The sequence below is a fragment of the Myxocyprinus asiaticus genome, chromosome 1 (assembly GCF_019703515.2).
Source record: "Myxocyprinus asiaticus isolate MX2 ecotype Aquarium Trade chromosome 1, UBuf_Myxa_2, whole genome shotgun sequence".
In the NCBI taxonomy this organism is placed as follows: Eukaryota; Metazoa; Chordata; class Actinopteri; order Cypriniformes; family Catostomidae; genus Myxocyprinus; species Myxocyprinus asiaticus.
Window position 1 is genome coordinate 61,668,638 of NC_059344.1, and position 17,628 is coordinate 61,686,265.

The 17,628-nt window shown below is 37.7% G+C and overlaps 1 protein-coding gene across 11 annotated transcripts in view; it reads right to left on the minus strand.

The window, feature by feature from the left end:
• The window catches only part of LOC127442073 (neogenin-like), a 213,355-nt gene that overhangs the window by 76,985 nt on the left and 118,742 nt on the right, over nucleotides 1-17,628 (minus strand). For all 11 annotated transcript variants that reach the window (XM_051700637.1, XM_051700555.1, XM_051700145.1 and 8 more), the window contains exons 3-4: nucleotides 6,760-7,035; nucleotides 1,551-1,704 (exon numbers count right to left, since the gene is read on the minus strand). In XM_051700637.1, the coding sequence (XP_051556597.1) occupies nucleotides 1,551-1,704; nucleotides 6,760-7,035 (430 nt within the window). The remainder of the gene's footprint in view (nucleotides 1-1,550; nucleotides 1,705-6,759; nucleotides 7,036-17,628) is intronic.

The window sequence follows — 17,628 nt, forward strand, 5'->3', positions numbered from 1 at the left end:
AAATCTAAACATTTACCGGCCAGTTGCCAAATATATACATTTTAGTCACATAGCGCGAAATTTGGTTGGTAATGTGAGTGATTTCCTCTCATTGTAATGGAGGGTTGCGCATGAGCAAAAGATCGATCTTGGGATTTAAGAATCGATGTCGAGATCATTCAAATGAAGAACGTGATGCATCGGAAAATCGATATTTTTACACACCCATACATGAGTAATAGTTGACTGTTTAAATTGTAAAAAAAATGCTTTTTGCCAGGCTGTGGCTAAAATTAGTATACATTTTTTTTAAAAAAAAAATTTAAAATAATTTTATAATGTTTATAATTTTACATTTCACTCGATTCGACTGCACATCCCTTATTTCACATGAAGGAAGACCTTTGAGATTTTGTGTGTTTTGAAAATATGTTACTTCATTCTATCACCTCCACAGAAATAAAGCAAGCAGACATCTCCTCCAGTGTCATGCGTGTCATTAACACTGTGTGTACAGTATGAACCTGCACCGACCAAGAACACTTGCATTAAGCAAACATTAAATGAAAGTGAAACCAGAACGTTTTGCGTTCACTATCAAAATCCTCACTTATAATTATTTCCACGAGACTTTGGCGCTAATCACCGCAGATGGTTCAGAAGCTGTTCATTTTTCATGTGGTCCACGGTGATGGTCAGAGTTCATTTGGAGTGCTCACATAATACAATAACAATGAAAAATGAGACATAAAACCGCAGCGTTCATGGCATTCCTAGTTTCGCTTAAAATTCCCTTAATTAAACAGTAAAAAGCGATTGGAATTTAAAGTGCACAATAACATTGGTAAGATCAAATAATCGTGATTTTTTGAACTTTTTTGGTACTTTCTAATTAGAGAAAGAGATAGAACATTGGGTGATGACAATCTCTGGGTTTCACATGCCCTTTGGTCACAAAGCAGCTAATGAGAATGAAGCATGAAGACAGTGTCTGCCCAGGCCTAATCTGTGAACAGCCTTGCAGTGTTACTTTGGATAGAGGTGTGGGACTCTGTGTGCGTGTGGTGTAGACGCTTGCAGTCTTGACTGGCATTTGCACCTCTCTGGGCAGGCAGCGTCACTCTAATTGTTTACCCGGGCAGCTGGGACGAGGCTGTGTGCCAGTTAAACAGCAGCCACACACATAGAGACTGATCTCTAAAAGTGACACTGCTGCCACAGCGGGACTCAAAGCTCATGTTCATCACACTGGCAAGAAATGGAGGAATCAATGACCTGTTACTGTCAATCACTTGATAATGGCTGTCTGATTAAGGGCGAAGACATCTGGATCTGCTATTAATAGCCGAATATCCATCCACTCTCTGTTGAACAGAGTGTGTGAGTAGAATCTATGGAGCGAACCCAGAGTTGAGTTTCTTTCACCAGTGAAAGTCAGGGGTGTAACACAGGAAACCAGGAGTGGAACTGGAGCGGAGTGATTCTAAAATTATTTTTTGAGCGGGGAGGAGAAATTGCTGTCACTCCATTTGACTCATACACTCTGCTGCAGTACACTCTATTGATCATACCTCTCCTCAATGAGCTGGTCGTTGTGCATCCATCTGACATATCCATCTGTAGGATATCCAGTCACCACACAGGGGAGAAGCACATTCTCCCCCACCACTTTAGACACGGGCTGAGGCACCTGCAGGAACTCCAGGCTCCTGTCCTCCCCTGTTTCTGCAAAAAAACACAGAAGTGAATGCACAGTTAGCTAATGGCTACTCCTTTCCTTCACTTCACAAGCTGTACAATAAGAAAAAAGCCACGGACCCTCAGAAAAGAGTGACCAGGTTTGACCAATTGGCATTAAAGTTTAAGTGTGCAATTTCTGTGCCACGTTACCAAACAGAACAGCAAGATGACTAAATTTGTAAATAGACACAATACTAGGGTGTTGTGGGGGGTTCCCAGAGTGTTGCTATGTGGTTGCTAAGGCTTATTCAGTAGAGCCAAAGTCTTTTTAGCAAGTCAGTCCACTTGGCGGCCATCTTTGGAATGTTCTCGGGCAGCTATTTTCTATGTAAACAAGCGACATACAAGTGCAGCTCCTATCAACTTGAATAGGGAAAGACTGAAATCTCCAAACCGGTTGATCAAGATTACAATCAAAGAACATATTTCAAAACAGCAGTAAAATCTGACAATAGTTATCATAAATTTTACTTCTTTACCTGAGATTATGCTATTTTATTTCCCGGCTTGTATAGCTAATGTGCATGTGCGTTCTTGAGTTGATTGACAGGCAATATCTATATCTAAAAGGTGACTGGCTCTTTTATCTGTAAGGCAGTACTTCCTTTCTACATCCGTTGACCGTTGGGTTTTCCAATTTCTCCCATTCATTTTAACAGAAGTGGCCCATCTCTGGTAGACTGCAACAGTCTTGTTCTGAAAGTAAAAATCCCCTCTCTATTTAGGGGAATCGATTTTTAACCGTAACTTATAAAGCTTTAAAAACATATCTACTCTGAGCTCTGAGGTTTTTAATCGATGGCATATGCTTCTGTTCAAGCCATCAGTCAGAGTTTTTTCAACATCATTTAAAAAAAACAATGTTTAAAAGTGGAATTCCTGGTGAAGAACTACACTACCCATGAATCCTGAGGGGATTCACTCCACCAATCAGAGTCACGGCAAACAAACTGTGCCAAATGAGCTCTGCAGTGACCACCCAGTTTCATGACGCACTGTGAATAACGCAATCGACTCTGTCTTCCTACACTCTCAAACTACAGTGCTATAAAAAAGTATTTGCCCCTTCCTGATTTCTTCTATTTTTGTGTATTTTTCATACTAAATTGCTTTAGATCTTCAAACGAGACATAACATAAAACAAAGGCAATCTGAGTAAACACAAAATACACACACACATATATATATATTTATATATATATATATATATATATATATTTATTTATTTATTTTACTGAATCAAAAAAGTTATCCAACACCTATATCACCCATGTGAAAAACTAACTGCCCCCTTAAACTTAGTAGCTGGTCGTGCCACCTTTAGCAGCAACAACTGCAACCAAAAGCTTCCGATAACTGGAGATCAGTCTTTCACAACACTGTGGTGGAATTTTGGCCCACTCTTTGCAGAACTGATTTAGTTCAGCCACACTGGAGGGTTTTCAAGCATGAACTGCCCGTTTAAGGTCCTACCACAGCATCTCAAATCAGGTTCAAGTCAGCTTCTTTTGAGGGGGTCTGGGTAGCTCAGTGGTAAAATACGCTGGCTACCACCCCTGGAGTTCGCTAGTTTGCTAGTTCGAATACCAGGGTGTGCTGAGTGACTCCATCCAGGTCTCCTAAGCAACCAAATTGGCCCGGTTGCTAGGGAGGGTAGAGTCACATGGGGTAACCTCCTCGTGGTCGCTATAATGTGGTTTGTTCTCGGTGGGGCACGTGGTGAGTTGAGCGTGGTTGCCGCGGTGGATGGCGTGAAGCCTCCACACGCGCTATGTCTCCGTGGCAATGCGCTCAACGAGCCACGTGATAAGATGCGCGGGTTGACTGTCTCAGATGTGGAGGCAACTGGGATTCGTCCTCCGCCACCCAGAATGAGGCGAATCACTATGCGACCATGAGGACTTAGTGCGCATTGGGAATTGGGCATTCCAAATTGGGAGAAAAAGGGGAAAAATCCAAAAAAAAACAAAAAACAATTTAGCTTCTTTTGAGACTGGACGAGTCGTCGCTGTGCTCTTGGAGGAATTTTGGAAGGTCAGCCACTTCTAGGAAGGTTCACTACTGTGCCAAGTTTTCTCCATTTGGAGATAATGGCTTTCACTGTGATTCTTTGGAGTCCCAGAGCCTTTGAAACAGCTTTGTAACCCTTCCCAGACTGATGTACTTCAATCACCATTTTCCTCATCATTTCTGGAATTTCTTTCGATCTTGGCATAGTGTGCTACTGGGTGAGACCTTTTGGCCAACTTCATGCTGCTGAAAAGTTCTATTTAAGTGTTGATTTGATTGTACAGTGCTTGCAGTAATCAGGCCTGTGTGTGTCTAGTCCAGCTGAACCCCATTATGAATGCAGTTTCATAGATTTGGGGATTTAGGAACTAAGGGGGCAAATATTTTTCATCCAGGCCCAGTTGGCATTGGATAACTTCAATAAATAACATTATCATTTAAAAGCTGTATTTTGTGTTTACACAGATTGCCTTTGTTTTATGTTACGTTTTGTTTGAATTTTTGAAACAATTTAGTAAGAGATATACACAAAAACAGAAGAAATCAGGATTGGGGCAAATACTTTTTCACAGCACTGTAATTATATATTTATAAATGTCTATATTTTTTTGCAATAAACTTAAAATATATTGTTTTTATACTTCTAATCAACCACTTTAAATCAATAGTTTAATATTTTGTTTTTTATTTGATTACATTATTCGCAATGCTTTATGAGATTTTAGTTCATTTGTTCATTAAAGATATTAAGCACAGTCTTATAACTTTTTTTTTTTGTGTGTCTCATTTTCAAATACTTTTTTGCTTCAAATGAAAGTTTGTGATGATGTGATTCATCTCAGAGTTGGTTGGTTTGGTTCATGGCTTAGGACTCTTATGGATGATTTTATGAAATCCCTATGGAAAAAATTAATGGGGGAAAAAACTGGGTGGACACCGTTGCACTCTGTGTCTCTGCACATTTAGTTTGAAAAAGAAAGAGTATTTTAACAGGCAACAAAAAAGCCAATACAATTTTTAAGTTCAAGCTTTAAAAAGCTTTGTAATTTTTCATCCTCTTTATCGCTCAATGTGAAGTGTTTATTTACCTCAGGGAGGAAGTAAACAGAGTTAAATATTTTTTATTTCGGTCTTTATATATTGTGGCATTATTCTGCAAACGCGCGTGCCTCCTGCTTCATGTTAAGTGTGATAAACTCAGCAGGATACAATGCTTCAGGCTTGATTTAAATTCTCTAATATCTCACTCTGTGCTCAAGAGTGACTCACAAAATACATCTGTATGCTGAAATGCAGCCACAAAGGAGCTCAGTGCTCTTTACCTTCAGCATGAATTATATTGCTCTCTTTGATAACACCACATGTGGCCGTGGTGTCTAGAAGGTCTCCTTTAAATCTCTCTCTCTTTGTGATTGTGTGTGTTTCGGTGGGACAGGCCATGAAAAATCACAAGAGAATTAAGGTCTTGCGTTTTTATCATCAGTAATGTAGAGGAAATTATAAACAGCTGATTCATCCTCAGTTTTTTTATATTTGTTCCATGTTAAAAGACAAGCAGCTTAAACCAGCCTAAGGAGGTTCGCCAGTCTCAGACCAGTAAGCCTGGTCATCTGACAAGTCCTCAAAATCCCTGTAAAACCAGCAAAACAGACCAGTCTGTCCAGGTTTGGAGACCAGCTAAGACCAGTTTAGGCTGGATTAGTTTAAGTATTTTTGTGTTTGTAAATCTCCACTTTAACTTTCACTTTCAGATGTGAAAGTGAAACTAAACATGCACCACATGTGACTTTCTGATGTGAAAGTGAAGATTTAGAGTAAAAAAGGACTCACCCAAACATATTATATTGCTTCTGAATATATGGATTTAACCACTGAAGTTCTATGGATTACTTTTATGTTTCCTTTATGTGATTTTTTTAAGCTACAAATGTCTGATCACCATGCACTGTGATCGAATGGACCTACAGAGCTGAGATATTCTTCTAAAAATCTTCTTTTGTGTTCTGCAGATGAAAGAAAGTCATACACACCTGGGATGGCATGAGGGTGAGTAAATGATGAGAACTTTCAATTTTGGGTGAAATTAGTTTTGTAAACAAGCATAAATTGCCTACATATACATTACATTGTATTTATTTATTAAAGACATTTAATGAACAAGTTGGACAAATATTTTAAGTAGAAAATAGCAATAATAAAGAAAAAGCATTTTTCTCTTGTTTTCCTGTATACATAAATAAAGAATAAAATAAAAAAAACAATTACTTTAGAAGCAAAATTACAAGATATTTTGTCGTTTTCAGAGAAATTTAACAAAAGTTAGTAACATTTATGCTTAAAACAAGACAAAGCTATTTACTTATGTGGTAAGTAAAAAACTTGACTCAAAGGGAAAAGAAGTTTATTTTTCTAAACCTATTAGCAAATATTTTTTACTTCTTTTATGCATAAACATTACAAAATTTTGCTAGATTTATAATCATTTTGCTTCAAATAAATTTACTTGAGAAATGAATTTTTAAACGGTAAGTAAGACAAAGGTACTCAGTAAGAAAATTATTTTTTCAGTGTAAATGTTAAAGCTGTAGTGTGTAATTTCTGCGCCACTAGTGCCACTGAATGGAACTGCGAAAATAAACAGTTTTCAAACATCTTTCCAAATACCCCCAGCCCCCCACCCCCAATAGATAGCCCCACCCACAACTCACACCAGTGTTGTTGTGTATGGCTGGATGGGCCGCTCAAACAAACAGAGGAATTTTTATAGCGCTAAAAAGACAGTGAAAATTAACCTACAAATGACTTACTCATAGTTGTCTCCGGATATTAGGCTGGGATTGGAAAAGGTATTTAACACTGGAAAAACGTACAAACTTCAGCTTTAAATCACACATAAAGCCATTTCTGTCATTCGTAAATTAGTCTTAACTTCAATGATCAGAGCTGAAGTAAATTGACATTGGTCAAATGATGTTTTAGAGATCAATGACAGATGAAGCGACTATAAATGCTATGTTATGCAGTTCTTACTGGGCAGAATGTGTAATTGTGCCTCGTCACTGGTCTTGGTAGGTCCAGCGTTCTCGATCACACAGCGGTACAGTCCTGCATCTGCCTCGGTGATGTTACTGATGACAAGAGCTCCATTGGGTAGCATGAAGACTCTATCATCCAGCTCAACCGGATCTTTGTCTTGCTCCCAGCGGATAAAATGCACTAGCTCAGAGTTCACTTCACAGCTCAGCACATGACTGTCACCAACCTGAACCGATGCAGATTCTGGCTGACTGAGGTACCGTGGTATACCTGGAGGCAGAGAGAGGAAGAAAGGTGGGGAGGGAGAGTTACAATTAGGATAAAAATTCACCAACATATTTCGCACTGATTTTTTTTTAGCTTTTTCTGAGGACTTTATATAATGGTAAAATAATAATAAACATCACAAATAAACATCATCCACAAGCCCATTTCCGATACCCCACCGTCCTAAGACATGTCAGCCAATCTGATGTCAGCAATCCAAAATGCACAAAATGACTGACAGGCAGAGTGTGTTTCTGAGTGGCTAATTTTTTGATAAGCTAAAAAACCTGAGCTGATCATAACTCCTTTTTTATGTTTACAGACCCTATGGTTGTCACAGAGACAAGTGTGATTTCTCAGATTTCTATCTGTCGAATAGAAGGGACATTTTATTCATTCATTCATTAGAGCAATTCAAGCTTGATGCACCACCTTGATGCAGTAGGGGGCAGTCAGTGACCCAGCTGTACAGGCAACACAACTTGTCAAATCAATAAGAGCAGAGAGCAGTACAGCCTTCCACCGACCGACACACTTGTGACCTCAAAGACAGCTGGAGATGCATTTTTCAACGTTTCATACTGCATGGAACTTGAAACTTGAACTTATGAATTAAGACACTAGAAACTAGTGAAACATGACACAACCTAAATGAGATGTTTCAAAAGCGCCCATCTGATGTATGAGTAAATAATTCTGTCTTAGAAAGACAGAAATTAGCCAATAATAGGGTTATGTTCAATGATTTGGAAATAAAACAAATATTTTGACTTTTAAGCTACTTTTTGTAGACTTGAAAATTGTCTGCTGCCACAATATATCTATACTGTATGATGTATTTGAAATATTTGAATGGTTATATTTATTATATTTTATATGATTTTAATTACTATCTACTAAAGTATCTTTATTTGGGGGTCTTTCTCAGTTTATTTTGACATATGTTATTAATTTGATCATGTAATTACTGATTACATTTTTTAATTGATTGACAGCCCTACTTTAAATGGTTAAATATTTCCTTCATGTTCTGAGATTTAATTCAGATTCCAAAAAGCAGCTCTTTACAGGTGAAGAAACACCTAAAACCCAAGGGCACATTTTTCTCTCAAACAGCTGTAAATGAAAACGATGGTGCTGAAAAACAGTCATGGCATACAAGTGCTTACCCTTCTCTGGAGTTCCCCTGGTGTCTCACAAGCACAGGACCTGCCAGAAACCTCGTCTGTGAGCAGGAAGTGCTGCTGACAGTCTACTAGGTCAGAGAATTCTCTGCTCCTCTCTCTCTCCGTTCAGAATAACAAACTGGCACACAACATCTTCGGTGATAGTCTTAAAATACCAGCAATTACTCTACATCTTTAAATTTTTCTGTTCTGAACCCCAGCTATATTTTTTGCAGTGTACAATTTCTTGATGGGCATAGTCATGCACTTTGCGTCGGGTCCCTGAACACCAGAGTTCAATCTGAGATAATGACCAAACTAAATGTGCATTATTCTGCTTATTACATGGCTAGTTACAAGGGCTGTCAATTAAACGTGTAAATTCAGTGCGATTAATTACATAAAAAAGAATGCGTAAAACAATTAACGCAATTAATCATGTCCCTAGACCGTAATATGGAATATCCATACCATCAGAGCAATTCAAGCTTGAAGTATTACCTTCTTTCAGTAGGGGGCAGCAAGCGAAACGCCAGCTGATTAGGCAACACACAGCTGTACAGAGAACAAAACACAGTGCAATAGGGCTAGGTGATAGGACAATGTTATCGGATATCGACGATATCTTACAAAGGCCCTGATGCCGATTGCAACACTCAATTGACAGACGATGATCAATCGACAATATCGGGAAATGGCAAAACCATGGATCTGAGAAGTCAGCAAATATATTAAACAGTGCCCAGGGTGTGAAACTAGCACCCGCCAAATGGAAAGAGGCTGAGTCCAGTTCTCAAGCTCCTCGTCCAAATGTATTTCATGTGCTGGTAATTTTGCTCATCTACCCGCAACCAGCGGGCGACCTATAAGACGTCTCGGAGTGACACGTGACAAGAAATGCTGTTAGTCACAAAGACACACGCTTGAAGTAACACACTTTATTATATCTTTAAGAACAGACAAAAGAAAAGCCATCAATGCCCGTGTCTGATTCGCTGTATGTTCAGAGGAACACTTTGTTCAGAGGAAGACTGATACTTGCGTGATGGCGAATGGAGCCGTTGGACACGGTAAATGTTTGGATTTGGGGAGGTGGTTTAATACGATTTTTTGATCACTTCTTTTGATCAATAAAACAAAAAGCTATTTACTTATGTGGTACATAAAAAACTTGACTCAAAGGGAAAAGAAGTTTATTTTTCTAAACCCATTGGCAAATATTTTTTACTTGTTTTATGCATAAACATTACAACATTTTGTTAGATTTATAATCATTTTGCTTCAAGTAAATTTACTTGAGAAATTAATGTTTAAACGGTAAATAATACAAAAGTTCTCAGTAAGAAAATTATTTTTAAAGCTGAAGTGTGTAATTTCTGCACCACTAGAGAGCTGAAATATTCTTCTAAAGATATTCATTTGTGTTCTACAGAAGAAAGAAAGCCATAAACATCTGGGATGGCCTGAGGGTGAGAAGTGTCCTGAGAAATTAAATTTTTATCTAGGGTGCTTATGGAGAAAGAAAAGGGCTGCAAAAGCTACAAACAAAGATGGATTCCATGCAGGTGAACATAAAGAGCCATACATCAGAATGTCTTTGTGCAAGAGACTAAGAAAGAGCAGTGCCGGGGTTTCCTTTGTCTGGCATCAGTCCGTTTCAGACATGCCTCTCTGTTAATGTGAAGGAGCCCGCAGAGATGCTATCAGCCACTGACTCCGAGTGAACACAGAAGAGCATTCATTCCTCTCCACAGGCTATGCTTTATCATGGCAGAGAGAACGCTTTCACAGAGCATGCTGTGGGCAGTTAATCCCCTTATAAACTATATACAACATCAGGCTGTTACTTCAGAACAGCTTTCATACTCTTAAAGGAAACATTCTGGAGAGAATTCTATCAGCTAATAGTAGTTATTTAGTACTCTTACTCAGAGCGTATCAAGTTCTTTTTCTTTTCTTTTTGACTGAATGACGAGACAAAACTGTCAGAGTATATACTGTACAGCATTGGATGAAGAACTTTCTTCTCGGTTGTTAATAAAATACTTTAGGTATGCAGGTGAGTAGTATGAATACATTCCCGTACATACTTCACATGGGAATGTGGGAATTGTCCCATTACTTAGTGACAACAAAATAATCTACTCTGGTTTAGTTAAACAAGTACAATTTAAGCACCAGGGACAACTTTCATGGTATATATAGCACTTACAGTAGAAACGTTTTCAGTCGTTTTTTTGTTTTGTTTGTTTTTATAAATGAGAGTTTTCAATATGACGTCTTCTACACTCCTGTGGGATAATGGGATAGTAAAGTGTCCAGTGGATACACACTTACTTCAGAAACTTGGTGGAAACAGCAGGATTTGGACACCCTACTCCATTGACATACTGTTTCGGCATACAGTATAATAGGAAAGTATGTATATTTGGACATGGTAATATTCTGTTGCTCTATCAGTAAAGAAATTATTAAAGGGATAGTTCACCCAAGAATGAAATTCTCTCATCATTTTCTCACCCTCATGCCATCCAAGATGTGTATGACTTTCTTTCTTCGGCAGAACACAAACAAAGATTTTTAGAAAAATATTTGTTCTGTAGGTTCATACAATGCAAGTGAATGGTGATCAGACATGCCAAAAATCACATAAAGGAAACATAGAAGTAATCTATAAAACTCCAGGGATTAAATCTATATCTTCAGAAGTGTGAGTGAGAAACAGATCAAACTTTAAATCTTTTTTTTACTCTAAATCTCCACTTTCACTTTTACATCTGAAAGTCACATGAGGTGCCTGTTTACTTTCACTTTCACATCTGAAAGTTAAAGTGGAGATTCAGAGTAAAAAAGGACTTAAATATTGTTCTGTTTCTCACCCACACCTGTATTGCTTCTGCAGATATGGATTTAAACACTGGAGTCTTATGGATTACTTTTATGTTTCCTTTATGTGATTTCTGGAGCTAAAATGGTCTGATCACCATTCACTTGCATTGTATGGACCTACAGAGCAGAGATATTTTTCTAAAAATCTTTGTTTGTGTTCTGCTGAAGAAATAAAGTCATGCATACCTGGGATGGTTTAACGAGACAATTTTCATTTTTGGGTCCCTTTAACTATCCCTTCAATGGTGTTTGCTAAGGCAAGCATCACGATTAATTTACTATTGCTCACGACACTCTCGCATTGTGGCGGCGATTTTTGCACAGGCATACACCATCACATTTTGTTCAAGAAATGGCAAAATCTAGTCTTCTTTTAGTTTACAGCTCAGGCAATATGTTATGGTGTCAATGGGAACTCTCCCTGCTGTTTTATTCTTCCTCTGTCTCGAACTTTCCAACCAGCTGGTCCAAGAGCAACATTTGGTCGGTGATTCATTTCACTGGAGTCGATGCAACATGGAAACCAGTGTTCTGCCACACACACAAACACTTACAGACACTGAGGGTCTACTACACACTAGTTAAAGAGATAGTTCACCAAAAAATTAAAATTCTGCCATCATTTACTCAACCAAACCTGTTTGACCGTGGAACACAATAGATGTTAAGCAGTATGTTAGCCTCGGTCACCATTCACTTTTATTGCATTTTTTTCCCCCCATATGAATGAATGAATTAATATGAATAATTCATTTAGTTATTCATTCATTTATATGGGGGAAAAATGCAATAAAATTGAATGGTGACTGAGGCTAACATTCTGCTTAACATCTATTGTGTTCCACGGTCAAACAGGTTTGGTTGAATAAATGATGGCAGTATTTTTGGAAATTTCACACAGTATATAGCACTTTTCTGACACTACACTCACAGTGCTTTACATAGGGCGCTTTAACATACAATGAAAGTTAAAGTGGTGACTGAGGTTGTCTCTGTCAGTCCCTAACATTCTGCCTAGCATCTCCTTTTATGTTCAATGGAAGAAAGAATGTCATACTGGTTCAGGACAACATGAGAGTAAACAATGGCAGAATTTTACATTTTTGGGTTAACTATCCCTTTAAAGTAATGTGCGCAGCACACACACATCACTGAGGCATCAACCTGTGAACACAAAATCAAACCAAAAAATTTAGATTTGGATCGACAAAGTGATCAGAGTTTATTGGCGAGACACTTGAGTGATTTCACTGGAGAGGACGCTCAACAGAAATACCAGCCCGTTAGCAGTGTGACACAGGAAAACAAACAATCGATTGGGTGATAAGAACGTCTAACTGAAGCAGAAGACTTTCTTCTGTGGAACACAAAATGAGGGAATTTTTGAGGAATACCCTAGCTATTCTTTTCCATATCATGAACGTGAAAGATTGCTAGGGCTGTAAAGCTACATAATGACAAAAAAGCACCATAAAAGTGGTCCATATGACTAGCGCACTATATTCCAATCATTATGAACGCATAAGATTGCGATTGTGTGAAAAACAGATGAGATTAACATCGTTATTCACTCATAATCATCGTCTCCAGTGAGCTGTTAACCCTTGAAATCGGATCGAGTCAGAAATCAACTTTTTAGCCTACCAGCAAAGGTGGCAGGAAGATTACAAAAATGACCAGCCAGGGGGGCCTGGGTAGCTCAGCGAGTAAAGACGCTGACTACCACCCCTGGAGTCACGAGTACGAATCCAAGGTGTGCTGAGTGACTCCAGTCAGGTCTCCCAAGCAACCAAATTGGCCCGGTTGCTAGGGAGGGTAGAGTCACATGGGGTAACCTCCTTGTGGTCACCATAATGTAGTTCTCGCTCTCGGTGGGGCGCGTGGTGAGTTGTGTGTGGATGCCGTGGAAAATAGCGTGAAGCCTCCACACGCACTATGTCTCTGCGGTAACGCGCTCAACAAGCCACGTGATAAGATGTGCGGATTGACGGTCTCAGACACTGAGGCAACTGAGATTCGCCACCTGGATTAAAGAGAGTCACTACGCCACCACGAGGACTTAGAGCGCATTGGGAACTGGGCATTCCAAATTGGGGAGAAAAAGGGGAGAAAAAAAAATTATATATATATATATATATATATAATTTTATCGAGTAAATTACTTGGAGTAATTTTGCAGTCGAGTACTCTAACCCACAAAAATTAGTACTCGATTACTCTATTTAAAAAAAATAAATAAATAAAAGTACGTAAAAAAACAAGTATATACCTGAAATTTTGATTTTGTTTTATTCACAGTACCTACTTAGAACAGTTTCGAAATAAGCTAACTTCAATACAAATCAACTATGTTTTTGGAAAAAAATAAACAAATGAACTATATGCATTAATAAAAATGAAAAATAATAAAAGCTAAAAGCATTTGTACTGATCTAAATCTTGCATAGAAACCAATACTGATGTCATTAGGGTAATACAGTATATAAACTCTAAGTCTATGAAAAGGCTATCAAATTATTATAATGTGTGACATTTTATCAATACACAAAATCAATTTGTGATAATCGAGCGGTATTTTTAATAGTCGACTAGCTGGTGCCGAACGAGTACTCGAGTACTCGATTAATCGATTATTTGTGTACATCACTAATGAGAAAACAGTTGTATGTAGGGCTGAATGATTTGAACAAAAAATATTTTATCTGAAAAATATTGTGATTGAAATTCAAACTGTAATATGATTAACATAATCAATTTTGACCAAAATTAAGTAATGGGCAAACATGCTCCACTGCCAATAGAAATACTGTTCAAGATAGTGTTCTTAAGTCCTCTTAAAAAGAACCAGACTAAAAAAAATAAAAAATACAGTGATTTGATAATAGCAGTAAGTCAAGTTGTATAGACCACTATAATGATGTTTTTTGTCATTTTGGAGCTTGGCAGCCGGTTCTTCTTCGCTTGCATGGAATACAACAGTGCAAATAAAATCATCTTTTGTGCTCTACGAGAGTCATACAGGTTTGGAACAACATAAGGGTGTGTTTATAATGACAGAATTTTCATTTTGGGTGAACTATTCCTTGGGAGCCTATAGAAGGCAAAAACCTTCAGGCCCCTTAGTGCACTGTGAATGAGGCCCCAACTTATTTTTATCCCCCTCAAACTGAGAAAAGAATTTGAGTGGGTATAAGGTCTCCTGTACCCTGCTGGGCTGAAACTCATTCACAATGGTCAGCCACATAATCCACTCTCTAGATACTCTTCTTTATTGGGTCTAAGAGGCGGCAAGCAGCTCTTTAAAAAAAGCTACAGAAATTTACAGGCCCGCAGAAAAACGGCTCCCTCCATTTTGCGGCGGGTTTTTAGACGGAAGGCCTGTAAAGAGGGAGTTGTACCCAACAGGATTTACAGATGCTATTAAAGCAGGGTATAAAGAGATAAATCTGGAGTTGAGAAGGTCTGGAAGAAAAACAAGCAGACCAACCTCACAGCAGTGTGCACAACCTATAGCAGTAAAAAGAAAGGTCGCCACCCACCCCTCCTGGAAGGATAAATAAATAGCCGTTCCAACCTTAGCTTTAGCTGTATCAGGGTTACTTTTAGGAAAAGGTGCCATCTGTGTCCTGTGTGCTATGTATGTGTACCTTGTTACTTTATTTGATAGAAAGAAAACTGTGCTCGTCAAGCAATTTAATGGAATCTTTAACTATTTTTAGTTAATAAAACTTTATTTCTAAATTTAAATGTTCGAAATTCATTGAAATATCACACAATTGACAAGTTATTATTCATCACCATTACATTGTAGTGAGTTATACAGTATAATGCAGAATTTAAAAAAATCTAACTCAAATTTAAATGTAATCAAATTTAGCTTATACTCATATTTAACTATGAAGTTATTTATTTTTTAATTTTTTATGCATTTACTAAAAAAAGGCAGAAATTTTCACAGAAGTGCTGTGACATTTCCCCCTTTAAAAATAATGGTACGATTTTCCTGGCATCATATTTAAGGACATAAGAAATAGCACTGTTTCCTGAGAATGACCAAATAGTCTTTTCAACATCACAATATCTTTATTTTTATGTTACAAACTTTCAAACAATCACTAAATTAAAGTATAAAGCCGTTACCGTCAGGAGCGCACTGTTTTGATGCAGCGCTGCGGCCATGTTTTCTGACATCAAACAAAGAATATAGAAACTAGTCTGTCCACTTGAGCCTTCTCCCATTCTGTCCGTCACAACCACTTCCGGGGCTGGGAAAGTAGAGGGCTAGGTTTTTAGAACCTTCTGTGCTCCTCCTTTCGTATGCTTACGTGACGAAACAAACTCCGAATCCCATCTTGCATTGCAACGAAAATATGGCAGCGTGCATAGCCTGCATGCGAGTTCGCGATTGCATCTTATCCATCATAATCAATCATAATAAACATAATCTGACTTTCAGTGCACATGCTGTGATATAATCTGTCCTCGAGTGCATCTGCTGTGAAGTGTAAGGTAAGATTTGTTTTAATTACAGCGTGCATTAAAGAACAGTTATATTTTGGTTTGTTCTCACCCAATTCTGACTGTATCAGCCCAAGTCTTCTTCTGAAAATATTTTTTTGTGTTATGCAGAAGAAAGAAAGTCATACACAGATGCACACTAGCATGGGGACCAGCATCCAAAACAAAACATATGCTGGTCTTTTCAGCAGGGAAGGTGGTCAAACTTGTTTGATACTGGTCCAAGGTGGTCTTCCAGCTTTATCCAGCTTGACCAAGAAGGTCTACTAGGTTGACCTCGGCCCCACTAGGTGCTAGTCCAGTTGATTTGGACAAGCTTGGACCAGCTAATGACCACATTGGATGAGCCAAAAAAACCAAACAAAAAAAACATGCTCAACTTGTTTCCAATTCAAATCTACTGTTGTTGGTCAAGATACACTAACCAAATTTTATTTTGTGGCAATGAGATTATTATGGTGTTTATCTCTTGAAATCATGTGGGTTTGGAGCAGGTTTCATTCTCTATATATGTTTCCTCTGAACTATAGAGGCCTAGACTGGTCTAGAGATGATTATCCATATATGCTCACGGGTAAGACTACATTCTAAGTCTGTTTCCCAGAAGCGGCCAATAAAAGTGAATTGATAACGGGCACACACATTAGTAAACGAACGCCGCGTTCCTGTGGGACTGCCTCATCACAACTCTAACACAATAAAACTTCTCTTCCCACTCAGATACATTAGCATCACTGTCAGATTTCACAAGTATACACTCACGTCTGCTTTCACTGAGGGAAACCCAATACCACAGTGAAACAACAGGTTAAAATGAGGTCAAAATTTAACTATAAACTGTGTTCATTTTCATACTAACAAATAATCCTACTCTAGTATGTTTGGGTCAATGTCAAACACTGACGTCTCTTATGATGAAAAGAAATATATATGTTTTGTTTTTTTATCTAGTTCTTCGAAATATAATCTTTATTTTCAAATTGATTTCATTTTATATATATATATATATATATATATATATATATATATATATATATATATATATATATATATATATATATATATTATTTATTAATTTTTTTATTATTATTTTTTTATTACTCTAGTCTAAATCAACTATGTTGGCGCAGCAATCTCATAAAAAATATGTTATAATTCACACTGTCCCAACAAACAGCAACAAACTTAAACACACTGTATTAACCCTGTTGCCGTTTGTCGGAGCAGTGTGTTTTAACATTTATAAGTAATGAAATATGTGAGTCAATCATCAATCATTATTTTCAAAAACAGTTGTCATAAACATTTGAGGTAAAAAGAAACATCAGTTTTTTAATGAGACGTGCCAGGATGCATTAATATAACGCACATGTCAGAGTTAGTGTGGAACGGTCATCACTAAACTAGGAAAAATGGGCCACACTCTTGCAGTCAACGATCTTGGAAGTGTGTGATTTAAATTAGAGAACAATAGTATTTAAAATTCTTAAGATTAAGTGTCTTTTAAGAGTGAATTTTCCTCTAGTATCCCACAGGTTAAACAAACAATAATATACAAGATAGTATGAAATCACTTGTTTCCATAAAGCTCTAGATTTAATCTGTACCGGCCTCCCTGAGTTTCCCTCCTTGTTTTTAAGGAATTATTTTGTATATCTTTCAGAAGTCAGACCCATCAGAGTCAGGGTTTGATTTCTGGTAAAGAGGAGGGGCTTCTTTTTGATCTTGTATGTGCATACAGATGAGCTCATGAAAATGCACAGCAATCCTTTATGCCCTGAAGACATGTCTGGAATACCAACAGCACTGAAATATACTGAAATAATTAATGGTGTTAGAAACATTGATAACTTGGCTGTAGCACTATGAAGACACTTGGAGGAGTGACGTGTGTGTACAGTAAACACAGTTAAAGTTGAGCTACCTCTTTTCCCCTATATATACAGTTGAAGTCAGAAGTTTACATACACTTAGGTTGAAGTCATTAAAACTCATTTTTTAACCACTCCAGAGACTTCATATT